At 47.4% G+C, this 12,362-nt stretch overlaps 1 protein-coding gene across 1 annotated transcript; it reads right to left on the reverse strand.

The window, feature by feature from the left end:
* Positions 1 to 227: 227 nt before the first annotated feature.
* Positions 228 to 6,654, reverse strand: TNNC1 (troponin C1, slow skeletal and cardiac type). The gene is made up of 6 exons (XM_043976495.1): positions 6,540 to 6,654; positions 3,436 to 3,466; positions 2,073 to 2,219; positions 1,236 to 1,350; positions 945 to 1,081; positions 228 to 714 (listed from the first exon to the last, which is right to left on the reverse strand). The coding sequence occupies exons 1-6, from the start codon at positions 6,561 to 6,563 to the stop codon at positions 683 to 685; spliced, it is 486 nt and encodes a 161-aa protein (XP_043832430.1). The 5' UTR covers positions 6,564 to 6,654; the 3' UTR covers positions 228 to 682.
* Between the last annotated feature and the right edge of the window lie 5,708 nt (positions 6,655 to 12,362).

The following is a 12,362-nucleotide window of genomic DNA, read 5'->3' on the forward strand; positions in this document are numbered from 1 at the left end:
AGGCCAAGAGAAGTCACACTGGATTTGCCCAAGGTTAAAGAGGAAAGAAGTAGCAGAGGCTGGACATGGGTCCAGGTTGGGGGTTATAAAGCCAGGGCTTCCCAGGACACCAGGAAAGGCGTCCCATCCAGCCCCATCTAGCTTGGGGGCAGCGTCTCCACCTTTTGTCTTCTTGACAATGATGACTCCCCCATCCCGAGCTTCCCAAGAAGGCTGCAAAACCCTGATGAGAATGCCAGGCTTCCTGGAAAACCACTTTATTCACGTTATTCCAGGAATCTCACTCATCCAAGGCGGGGCATTCTCCAAGCTTGGGGAAGGAGAGACAGCAGGGATGGGGAAGGGGGCGGATGGGATCTCAGTGCAATGATAGCTTGGGGCTAGTTTGGGGCTAGCTTGGGGCTCTGTGGCTCAGTGGTTCCAGCCGTTGCTGAGTTTGGAGGGGCAGGCAGCATGTCCCCAAGGGCACAGATGTGGGGAAGAGGTGCCCCGAGGCTGGCGGCTCCTGCCTGTTGGTGTCTCCATTCCTGGGCAGCACCATGGAGAGCCCACTATCCCACAGTTCCTCTGGCTGGCCTGGCCACTGACCTTGTGATTGTGGGTGTGCCAGGTGCCAGGCCAGATGGGGGAGGGGAGAAAAGCAAGGGAAGGGTGCACGTACACGGCTCCATCAGTATCTGGTCTATTCCACCCCCTTCATGAATTCCAAGAACTCTGCCCAGAGAGAAGAAAAAGGAGATTGGGTTAAAGAGAGCTGGTCAGGGGAGAAAGCAGGCTAGTGAGAGTCAGGAGGTTGGAGATGGGGAGGGGAAAAGGAAGGAAGGAGGATTGGGGATTGGAGGAAATGCTGATTTGGAAATGGCCCATGGGACTCCTAATTGGGCTGGGTCCCTCTTGGAGGTAGTCTCTGGGAGAGGGAAGGCTTGGGTGCTGCCCCTCCTCACCATCATAGTCAATCCTGCCATCGTTGTTCTTATCCCCATCCTTCATGAGCTCCTCAATGTCGTCCTCAGTGATGGTCTCCCCTGTAGCCTGAAGCATCATCTTTAGCTCCTCCAAGTCAATGTAACCATCTGCATTCCTATATCGAAAAGGTGAAGAGCACTTAAAGATGGACTCCTCTCTACCCCCCCCCACTGCCTTACTGAGGGACCTGGCCCACTTCAGCCAAAGAGGTAGAGGCGGGAAGCTGGGGAGAGCCCCAGTCATCCTTCAGCCTGGGCATGCACACTCACTTGTCAAACATCCGGAAGAGATCAGACAGCTCCTCCTCTGATTTCCCTTTGCTGTCATCCTTCATACATCGAACCATCATGACCAGGAATTCATCAAAATCCACTGTGCCACTGCCTAGGGAGTGGGAGTTCAAGGGGAAGCTGTGGTCACTCTGGAAGAATTGCCCAATGGCCCCTCCCTCAGTGACATGGGAGCCAGAGCTGGGGTTCCCTGGAAAATATCTTTTCATGGATAAGAGGTTAAGAGAAGCCTGAATTCCTGAAAACTCAGCCTCGTGGGCTTCCAGTTCTATGATATAAGAGCTGGGAAGGAACTTAGAGGTCATTTAACCCACTGCCCCTATTTTCAGTTGGAGAAACTGAGTCCCAGAGAGAGGAAATATATTGCCCCTAATCACATTAGTAAATAGAAAAGTTAGAATTTGAACCCAAGTCCTCTGACTACAACTTTCATTTTAAAAATAGAGAAATCCCCAAAGAATTAGGAACTGGCTTATCTTTACTCAGAGTCAAGGGCAGAACCAGGACCTGACCCTCTCGAGGCCTCATGACTCCTAAGACTCTCAAATTAGTGCTTAGTTCACATCATTGGCCTTCTTGAGATGAGACTCCTGGGCACCTAATTCCGACAGCCTCACGTCAGGGCCACACAGGAGGACACAGGGCCACGTAACCATCAGGGGATGATAGAACACGAAGGTAGAAGGCATTCTCAGCACTTCCGACTATTCCACTGCCCCCTCACCCATCAGAGTCCTCTGGAAGGGAAGCCCCCATTGTCCTCATGGGACTTTCTCACTTCAAAGGGAGGCCCAAGGGCTGGGGAGGGGGCCTTACCATCCTCATCCACCTCATCAATCATCTCCTGCAACTCCTCGGGAGTGGGGTTCTGGCCCAACATGCGCATCACCTTGCCCAGCTCCTTGGTGCTGATGCAACCATCTTCAGCGCCCAAAACAAAGATGTCAAAGGCAGCCTTGAACTCTGCAGTGGGGAGATGAGAGGGGCAGGGGAGCAAGGGATGATCTCAGAGAATCACAGGGTATTCAACCTGGAAAAGTCGTCAGGGACAGAGTCCACCAATCTCATAATATAGAGGGGGAGGCCCAGAGAGGGAAAAGGACTGGTCCAAGGTCATCCAGCTAGTGACAGAATAATAGGATTTAGAGGTAGATGGGACCTTAGAGGACCATTTAGATTTCCTTAGTCCCCAACTGTTGGACCATAGACTTGATCTGTCTTTCGAGGCTTAGTATATACTAATCCCCTTTACACACTTGACAATTCAGTCAGACTAACCTTTTTTTTTTTGGTGAGGCAATTGGGGTTAAGTGACTTGCCCAAGGTCACACAGCTAGTAAGTATCAAGTGTCTGAGGTTGAATTTGAACTTAGGTCCGCCTGATTCCAGGGCCGGTGCTCTGTTCACTTCGCCACCTAGCTGCCCCCAGACTAACCTTCTTGCTGTTTCTCACATACGGCCTTCCTTCTCTCATCTCCATACCTTTGCACAGGCTGTGCCAAGAATGCACTCTCTCCTCACCCCAAAGCTCAGCTCAAATGCTACCTTGAAGCCTTCCCTTAGCAGCAGCGCCCTCCTCCCCCAGCTGCTAATGCCTTCTCCTCTCAGTTATTTTGCAATCATTTTGCATAGAGCAGCCCTGCCCTGCCCTGGGTTTAAATCTAGCTTCAGACACTTCCTAGCTGTGTGACCCTGGGCAAGTCACTTAACCCTGCATGCCTCAGTTTCCTCATCGGCAAAATGAGCTGGAGAAGGAAATGGCAAATCACTCCAATATCTTTCCTAAGAAAACCCCAAATGGGGTCACAAAGAGTCAGACTGTACATACATTTTGTATCTGTTCATATGGGTTTTCTCCTCCAAGAGAATATATTAAGTGGGCAGAGATGATTTGCTAGGTGCCTCCTAAGTGCTTAGCAAATAGTTCTTACTAAATGCCTGTTGATCGAATGGTTGATTGGGGTAGCTCAGAGTTATTGTCCAAATTCATGCCGAGTCTGGTTGTTATTACCTATCAAATGTCTCCAGTTGCTGCACTGCCTAATCACATTTGAGTTCATTTCAAAGCATTATGGAATCTTTAGGAGCTTTTTGTCATCATGGATTTTCTTACTTAACAGAACCTGAGAGTCCAATGACTCTATCGGGCGGTAGGGGGATCAGGGAAGGAGCTACTCACCATTTTTCTGTTCTTCTGTCAGTTGCTCCACCTGGGGAAAAAGGGGAGCTGGGAATGAACACAGAGCTTCTTACCATCATCCCCACCTATGGGTGGGTCAGGCCTTGCCTCAGAGGGAAGGTCCTTCAACCAAGGTCACCCCTCTGGCCTGGCCTAGACAGTGGATGAGTAACAATAGTCCTCTGGCCCCCTGCCCTCCCAGCCGGGCCATGTCCTGGTGAAATCCAAGCTATACTCTCCCCACCCCCACCCCTACCCCCACCTGCCTCCTAGCGCTCGCCAGGCAGCTGCCCGACCTCTTATTGTGGGGACAATAAAACTGGATCCTCTCTAGCATCAGAGGCCAGCCTGGACAGGGGCTGGAAGGAGGGGGAGGTAGTAACTGAGTCTCCCCCTCTCCCAGGCTTCCCCCTCCCCAAGGGCTCCCCCTCCCCAGCCTTGAAACCAAACCCTGGGGCAGTGATGGAGACTATTTTTAACAGTGGACAAAGCTAAACCTGGTGATTGTTTCTTGAAGCTGGGGGCTCTGGCATGTGAGGGAAGGCTGTTATCTGCACACTTGTCACAGTGGCGCCTACAGGGCCAAAATTAGCTCAGAGGCCCCTGGTGCCTTTTATGGGCATGGGGTGGAAGGGACTGGCTCCCCTTTCCATGACACCCTAAAGACCCTTCTCTCCAGCCTGGCATGACCCCAGGAGTTTGCTCTAGGGCTATGTCTCAGCAGGGAGGGTCAGTGTGGACAGAGGGAAGGGCCTTTAATAGGGCATAGGCTTCGGACTCTGTACCCCTCTGCCCTCCCTCCCCCCAGTATCCTCTATCCAGGCTGGAGCCGAGATGTGCCGAGGGACCCTAGCAACATTCCATCCTGGGACAGGTAAATTGTGTGGGCTCTTTATGGCAGCCCCAAAGGAGAGAGAGGAACAGGGAGAGAGGCACAGTTGGGGGTTTCCAGTAGCACTGCTTCTAGCTGTGCCTAGGACAGGGGCTGATTGGGAAGCAGGACCAGAAAGATAGTTCAGTTCCCCACTCCCTTTCCCCCAGCAGCAAAGTCATTGCCAGAGCTGGGAATGGCCTTTAAGGCCCATGGGAGCCCCTGCGTCCTTGGACTCTCTGCCCCTACACCTCCATCTTCACTAAATCTGGGACCCCTTGACTCCCTCAAGCTAATCCTATCAGGACAGGGAGCTGGGAAAGGCCACTCCTCTCAATTCTCTCTCTGCTGGCCCTCAGTCCTCCTATTTATGAGGCTTCCTCCTGTTCCCCACCATCTTGCACTCCAGACCCTGCTGATCAGCTCAGGACTGAGATTCTCCCGCGCCTTCTGCTCACCTACAAGCAAAGAGCCACAGAGGGCTCAAGGGCCCCCTTGCTAGGCAACACAGCTTATGTTTCTCCTGGCTCCCCTTCACAGTCCCCTCAGCCTGCCTCCTATCCCATGTTTATGTGGGAGGGTGAGAAGAAAAGGGAATATGGGTAAGAGAGAGGGAGTGAGTATGAGAGACAAAGAAGAGAAGGAAACAGAGACAGAGAAACTGAGAGATGGAGAGATAGAGTCAAGGGGAAATGAAGGATGGGACAGGAAAGAGAAAAAGACAGAGAGGGTAAGAGAGATATAGAGAGAAAAAGAGACAGAGAGAGACAAGGAGAGACAAAGAATCTGAGAGAGACAGGGAGGAGAGAGAGAGAGAGAGAGAGAGAAAGAGAGGCAGACAGAGAGACAGAGAGAGGGAGACAGAGACAGAGAAAAACAAGCTGGGGTGAAGAGGGGTGATTTAGAGAAAGGAAAAGTATATATGAAACAAAGTGAGAAAGAGACACCAGGAGAAGCTATGTATCCAGGCCAGGTCTTCAATGCCAGTTAAAAGAATCCAATGCTGTGTGAGGGTTGGACATCTCCTTAGAACGTTTTCCATCTTGTCTCTGCCCCTAAGCTCACCCCGCCTCACTTATCCCCTAACCCACCCAGACTCTGTGGCTGCTCAGATGCTCAGCTCTGCTCTTTGCCCCCATCATCTTCCAGGTTCCTTCTCCTCCTGGCCCCTCTTCACCTTTCTATCTACATCATCTCCATGTTCCTTAGGACCTTAAGATTTAGAACAGGAAGGGACCTCGCAGGCTAACTAGCCTAACCCCCTCAGATGAAAAATCTGAGACTGAGAAAGTAAAGTGGCTTGTCCAAGGTCAGGTCATATGGATAATTGGCAAAAGTGGGATTTCAAGTATCTTTCCTGCCCCTTCATGTTCTCCCTCCTTTCTTGTCTTCCTTCTTTTGCCTCCAGTCATCCCTGTCCCCTCATCTCTTCTCTGCCTCCATCTCCTCTTTTCCACCATTGCCTTCTCATCTCTTCCTCAACCCCCACACTAGCGACATCTTACCTACCCAACAGAAAGGCACTTGTGACTTTAATAAGGTCACCTCCAGAATCCAGGGTGGTTCCTTGGGAGTTAGAGCTATAGGTACAAGGGCTCAGTCCAGAAAAAAGAGGAGATAACAGGATGCCCTGGAGCCTAACTGCTGGGGAATTCCAGACCAAAGGATCATAAGATTTAGAGTCGGAAGGGACCCTTTGAGGTCATCTGATTCATCACTCCCCATTTTCCAGAAGAGACAACTGAGGAGATGTCGAAAGGTGAAGTGATTTGCCCAGTCCTACAACTATTGGGTAGCAGAATCCAAATTCAAGGACAGGACCTCAGACTCCAACCCAGTGCTCTAGACAATATAGTCGCTGCCTCCAGGGCACCTTGAACCTGAATGTCCTGAGGGTGGGCACCAGTAAGGTCATGATTGTTTATTCCTAGGCACTGATGTTAGATCTAAGCCTGGCCACCCCACCCAATCTATGGGAGTGGTCCCAGGAAAAGGGCTTCCTCTCTGTACGGGATGCAAAGTCTCCCCAGCCAGCTGAACCTCTTCCTAGGAAAATCAGCTCTGGAGAGCATTGTCCAGGAGGGCTGAGGATGCTCCCTCTCTGGGAAATGTACCCACTGAACAGGTGCCCCCCCAGGTTAAGATAGCACAGCCTTGGGGATGGGATGGGGTGAGGGGGCATTGCGGGAGAGAGAAAACCTGGGGCCTCTAGAGATGCTAAGGAATCACTCACCGCTGCTTTATAGATATCATCCATGGTGAGATGATGACTGTGGCCCGCCTGTGGGAGAAGGGGAGTGACAGCTCAAACACAGCAGGGTACTTGTCTGAGGCTGAGTTATCCTGCCCCGGGTTATATAGCACAGGGTCTGTCAATCAGCATTCCTCTCTCTCCAGTTAGAAAGGGGGTGGGGAGATGCATGAACCGCTGGAAGCCTTCTGGCCCTGGAGGGTGGGGGGGGGGTGGAGGGGTGCAGGAATGGGACTGTCACCTCCGCCACTGTCCCTTCAGGGGCTTATGAGTCACTGGGAGTGTTATCTGGGCCCTCCCTCATAGCCATCCTGTGTCTGGATATAGGACAAGGGGAGAGAGAAGGCAGGCAGGGGAGTGGGGGGCCTAAAGAGGCGGCCAATGGTGGTGGGAAGAGCCCTTTGCTTAACTTTGCATCTTACCTGGGCTATTTACTGTTTATGGAATTTGGGGCAAATTCCTACCCACTCTCTGACCAAGGGGATAGGATCTAAGGCCCCTTCCATCTGCCGATCTATGGTCTCATCCTTGCTCACAGGATGAACTCAATGCATATTTGGTGAATTGAGATGTGTTTGTTGAGAAGGTGTTAGTTATCGCTCCCTTTGCCTCCGCCTCACCTCGGTCACCAAGACTCTTAGTGAATAGGTCTGACCACATCACACTTCCCCTCCCATTTGATAACCCCAGGGCCTCTCTATTACTTCCAGAATCAAATATAAAATTCTGTTTGCCTTTTAGAGCCCTTCGGAATCTGGCTCTTTCCTACCTTCCCAGTCTTATCCCTTTCTCCCTCCCAGAGTACTCTGTACTAGGTGATCCACTGACACCAGCCTACTCACAGCTCACACAAAATTCCCCATCTCACCACCCCAGGCATTTTCACTGGTTGTCCCCCATGCCTGGAATTCTCTCCTCCTTATCATTATGTCCTGGCTTCCCTGACTTCCTTCTCCTCCTACCTAAAACCTCACTTTCTGAAAAAGCCTTTCCCGTGCCTTTTTTGTAAAGTGCTTAGCACTGGTTCTGGACCATAGTAGGCACCATGTATAAATACTTACTCCTTTCTCCTTCTTTTCCCCTTTGAGATCATCCCCAATATGTCCTGAATATATCTTGTTTGTACAGAGTTATTGACCTGTTGTTTCCCTCTCTAGACTGTGAGCTCCTCGAGAGCAGGGACTGTGTTTGTATTGGGAGTTTAGCATGGTGGCAAGCACACAGTAGGCAATTCATTGATGCTTGTTTGACTTTTTAGATCTCTAGGGTTCATTCTCACAAGCTGCTCCTGTTTCCTCGATTCTTTCTTTCTTTCTTTTTCTTTTGAGGCAATTGGGGTTAAGTGACTTGCCCAGGGTCACACAGCTAGTAAGTGTTAAGTGTCTGAGGCCGGATTTGAACTCAGGTACTCCTGACTCCAGGGCCAGTGCTCTATCCACTGTGCCACCTAGCTGCCCCGCCTCCGTTGATTCTTATCAACACAACAAACATTTGCAATGTGTCCATTAGGTATAGCATGCTGACTGCCTGGTATGATGACAAAACCAAAAAAAAAAAAAGGTTCCTGCCCGCAAGGAGCATACATTGTACTGTGAGAGGGAAGGGGAAGAGACAATATGTACACTAGGAAATAGAAACGGACTGTATTTAAAGGGATACTATGCGATTTCAGGAATTAGTAGAGCAAAGACTAAGAAGTGGGGGCTGGGATTTCTACATCGCTGTCTCACCCCAGCTTGGCCAATCCCAGGGCTGCCTAGACATACTATGGGGGGAGGGGGAGAAAGGAGAGGGGAAAGAATTGGGGGGGAAGAAGAAAGGGGAGGGCAAAGGAGAAGTAGGGGGAGGGGAAGGAGTCAGAAGTGAGGGAAGGGGGAGGGAAGGGGGAGGTTCAAAAAGGCTACAGTTCTGTTAAAGGCATAACCATCCTACTAGTCACTGTCACCAAGGTCCCTAACCTCAGGGTCATCCAAACCTCCGCTCCCCCTCATTCCCCCAGGCCCATCAGTTGCCTGGTGCTTTTTTTTTTCCATTCTCATAATCACCCTAGTACAGACCCTTATCCCATCTGGGCTATTGTAATAGCCTCTTAATGGGCCTCTCTTGCTTCCAGATTCCCCCCTTCTTCCATCCATCCTCTATACAGCAGCCAGAATAATTTTCCAAGGTACAAAACCGACCATTTTACTCCAAAAACCTTCGGTGGCTTCCTAGTGCCTTTAGGGTATAAACTCCTTAGCCTGGCATTTAAAGCTATCTTCAATCTGGCTCCCAGTCACCCTGAAATCTGATGCTCCAGCCCACCTGCCTCTGTGTATTCCCACAAGCCATTCTTCATGCCTGGAATGCACTTCCTTGGGCAAATGACTTAACTCCTCTGGGCTTACCAGCTATGGGTCTGTTGTCCTCATAGCTCTCCTTCTCTGAATCCTTGCCTTCCTCCAAGGCTCAGCTTCGATGCTTCAATACCATCTCTTCCATGACTCCTACCTTCCCTGTCCCCAGATTTGTTAATATTCATTTTCTACTTCTTTTTCCTTACACTACCCTTGGGTACCCCTCAGTAGAATATAAGTTCCTATTTCATTTTTGTCTTTGTATGTTTGTATATGTGCTCCAGTACAGTGCCTGGAACATAGAAGTGACCAGATGAAAACATGCTCCAAATCATTAGTAATTAGAGGAATGTAAATTAAAATAACTTCAAGATTTTCCTTGTTGTTGTTGTTCAGTCATTTCAGTCATGTCCAGCTCTTCATGACCCCTTTTGGGAGTTTTCTTGGCAGAGAAACTGGAGTGGTTTGTCATTTCCTTCTCTAGTTAATTTTATGGATGAAAAAAATGAGGCAGAATTAAGTGGTTTGCTCAGGGTCGCCCAGCTAGTAGGTGTCTGAGGCTGGATTTGAACTTCCAGGCCTGTCACTCTATCCAATGTACCATTTAGCTCCCCCCATAAGATTTCACTCGGCAACTTGGCAAAAAATGACAAAAGATGGGGATACTCAATATCAATGTTGGGAGTAGCTTATTGTGAAGACAGGCACACCAATTTTGATTTTGCAACAAAAAGATCTGAATTATTCATATCCTTTGAGCCACTGGTAGGCATATAGCCCCAAGGAGGTCTAAAAAAAGAACAAAGGGCCAATATGTACAGTAGCATATTGGTAAAAACCAGCTGGGAGGGGCAGCTAGATGGCATAGCGGATGGAGTCAGGAGGACCTGAGTTCAAATCTAGTCTCAGACACTTGACACTTACTGTGTGACACTAGGCAAGTCACTTAACCCTGATTGCTTCACAAAATAAATAAATAAATAAATAAATAAAATAAAATAAAAACCATCTAGGAGCAGGGAAGGACGGGGCAAGCAAGATACATTTTCTTGTGTGTGTGGTTTTTTGTGTGTGCTGGGCAATGAGAGTTAAGTGACTTGCCCAGTGTCACACAGCTAGTAAGTGTCAAGTGTCCAAGGTCAGAATTGAACTCAGGTCCTTCTAAATCCAGGGCCAGTGCTTTATCCACTGTGCCACCTAGCTGCCACAAGATACACTTTTAAATTTAATGTACATTATTTTAAAAAAAATTTTTTTAACATTCCTTTCTTCTTAAATTTTGAGCTCCAAATTGTCTTCATTCCTTGCATTCCCTTCCCCACTGAGAAGGCAAGCAATATATCAATTATACATGTGAAGTGATGCAAAAAATTTTCATATTAGTCATATTGCAAAAAAAAACAAAGTGAGAAAAGTATACTTTAATTTGAGTTCATCGGTTCTCTCTCTGGAGGTAGATAGTATTTTTTCATCATGAGTCCTTTCGAACTGGCTTAGATCTTGTATTAATCAGAATAACCAAGTCTTTCACAGTTGACCATCATTACAACGTCGCTATTACTGTGCACAATGATCTTCTGGTTCTTCTCACTTCACTTTGCATCAAGACCTATGTCTTGCCATGTTTTTTTCTGAAACCACGCCCTTGTCATTTCTTATAGTACAATAGCACTCCATCATAATCATATGCCACAACTTATTTAGCCATTCACTAATTGATGAGCATCCCCTCAGTTTCTAATTCTTTGCCACTGTTAAAAAGCTGCTATAAATATTTTTATACATATGGGTCCTTTTCCTTTTTCTTTGAGATAGAGACCTAGTGGTGGTATTGCTAGATCAAAAGGTATGTATAGTTTTACAGCCCTTTGGGTATAGTTCCAGATTTTTCACCAGAATGGTTAGACCAATTCACTACTAACTACATCAACAATTCATCAAATGTACCTATTTTCTCTCGTCCCCTCCAGCATTTGTCATTTCTGAGGAGTGGTACCTCAGAGTTGTTTTAATTTGTATTTCTCTAATCAATAGTGATTTAGAACATTTTTTCATATGACATTAGACAACTTTGATTTCTTCTTCTGAAAACTGTTCATATCCTTTGACCATTTATCAACTGGGGAATGCCTCTTAGTTTTATAAATTTGACTCAGTTCCCTACATATTTGAGAAAAGAGGACTTTATCAGAGAAACTTGCTATAATTTTTTTATATTACTTCATCATCTATAATACCTTTTAGCAAAATGTGGTTTCCCTAATTGTCTTTTTTTTTAAGTGGGGCAATGAGGGTTAAGTGACTTGCCCAGGGTCACACAGCTAGTGTCAACAACTCTGAGGCCGGATTTGAACTCAGGCCCTCCTGACTCCAGGGCCGGTGCTCTATCCACTGCACCACCTAGCTGCCCCCCCTTTTCCATTCTAATCTGTTTAACTCTTCCAGGAATTCTTCCAGATGAATTTTGTTATTATTTTTTCTACCTCTATAAAATATTTTTGATAGTTTGATTAGTATAGCACTAAATAAATTAACTTAGGTAGGATTGTCATTTTTATTATATTGACTCTGTCTGCCCATGAGCAATTAATATTTTTCCAATTGTTTAGATCTGACTTTATTTCTGTGAAAAGCATTTTGTAGTTCTGGTTATCTAGTTGCTGTGTTTGTCTTGGGAGGTAGACTCCCAAGTATTTTATATTTCTTCCAGGAATTCTTGTTGGGCTTATGTCCAATTAGCATCTTTCTTAGAGGCTTCCTTGTAGTGTTTTTTTTGTTTTGTTATTACTTTCTTCTGAGTTTGTGTCTTGGTCTTCTTTGCCATCATATTAGCTTTTTATGGTCAAGTTCTTTTTGTCGTTGTTTGCTCATTTTTCCAGCCTATTTCTTGACTTTTAACTTGGCCTCTGCTCACCTTGGGGTGGGGAGGCACTGTGCCTTGTTGCAGGCTTTTTTGTGCTGTTTTCAGAACTAATTTGAGCATCTCCAAGTTTTTGGTGCTTCCAAGATGGTGTGATGTGTGGAGAGGTGTGGTTACTCCTCTCTTGCTCTGGTCTTTACCCAGAAAGGGCCCCTGCCCACTCTGCAGCTGCAAGTCTAGAATTCCTATCCACTCTAGAACTGTGACACAGAATAGTGTGATATTTAAAATCTAATGTGGGTCCTTACCTGCCCCCCCCAGTTTTTTTGGGGAAACTGGCTAAGATTACTAATAAATTCAGCAAGAGTTTAGGCTTTTAAGTATTTATTAAAGTGTATTAGAAGTTAGTGAATGGAAAAGAATGGAAAACCCTAGCTTAGATCTATTCGGTATAGCCAGAGAGAAAACCTTGCCTTTCCCTAGCAGCCCACATGAAGTTCTTCCACCAAGCCAAAGTCCCAGATGAAAAGAGACAGATCCTCAGCAGCTTCTCCCAGAAGACCCCTGTGAAACAGGAAACAGGGCTGTCCATACACACAGCTCCAAGCT

The sequence above is a fragment of the Dromiciops gliroides genome, chromosome 1 (genome assembly GCF_019393635.1).
Source record: "Dromiciops gliroides isolate mDroGli1 chromosome 1, mDroGli1.pri, whole genome shotgun sequence".
Classification (NCBI taxonomy): Eukaryota; Metazoa; Chordata; class Mammalia; order Microbiotheria; family Microbiotheriidae; genus Dromiciops; species Dromiciops gliroides.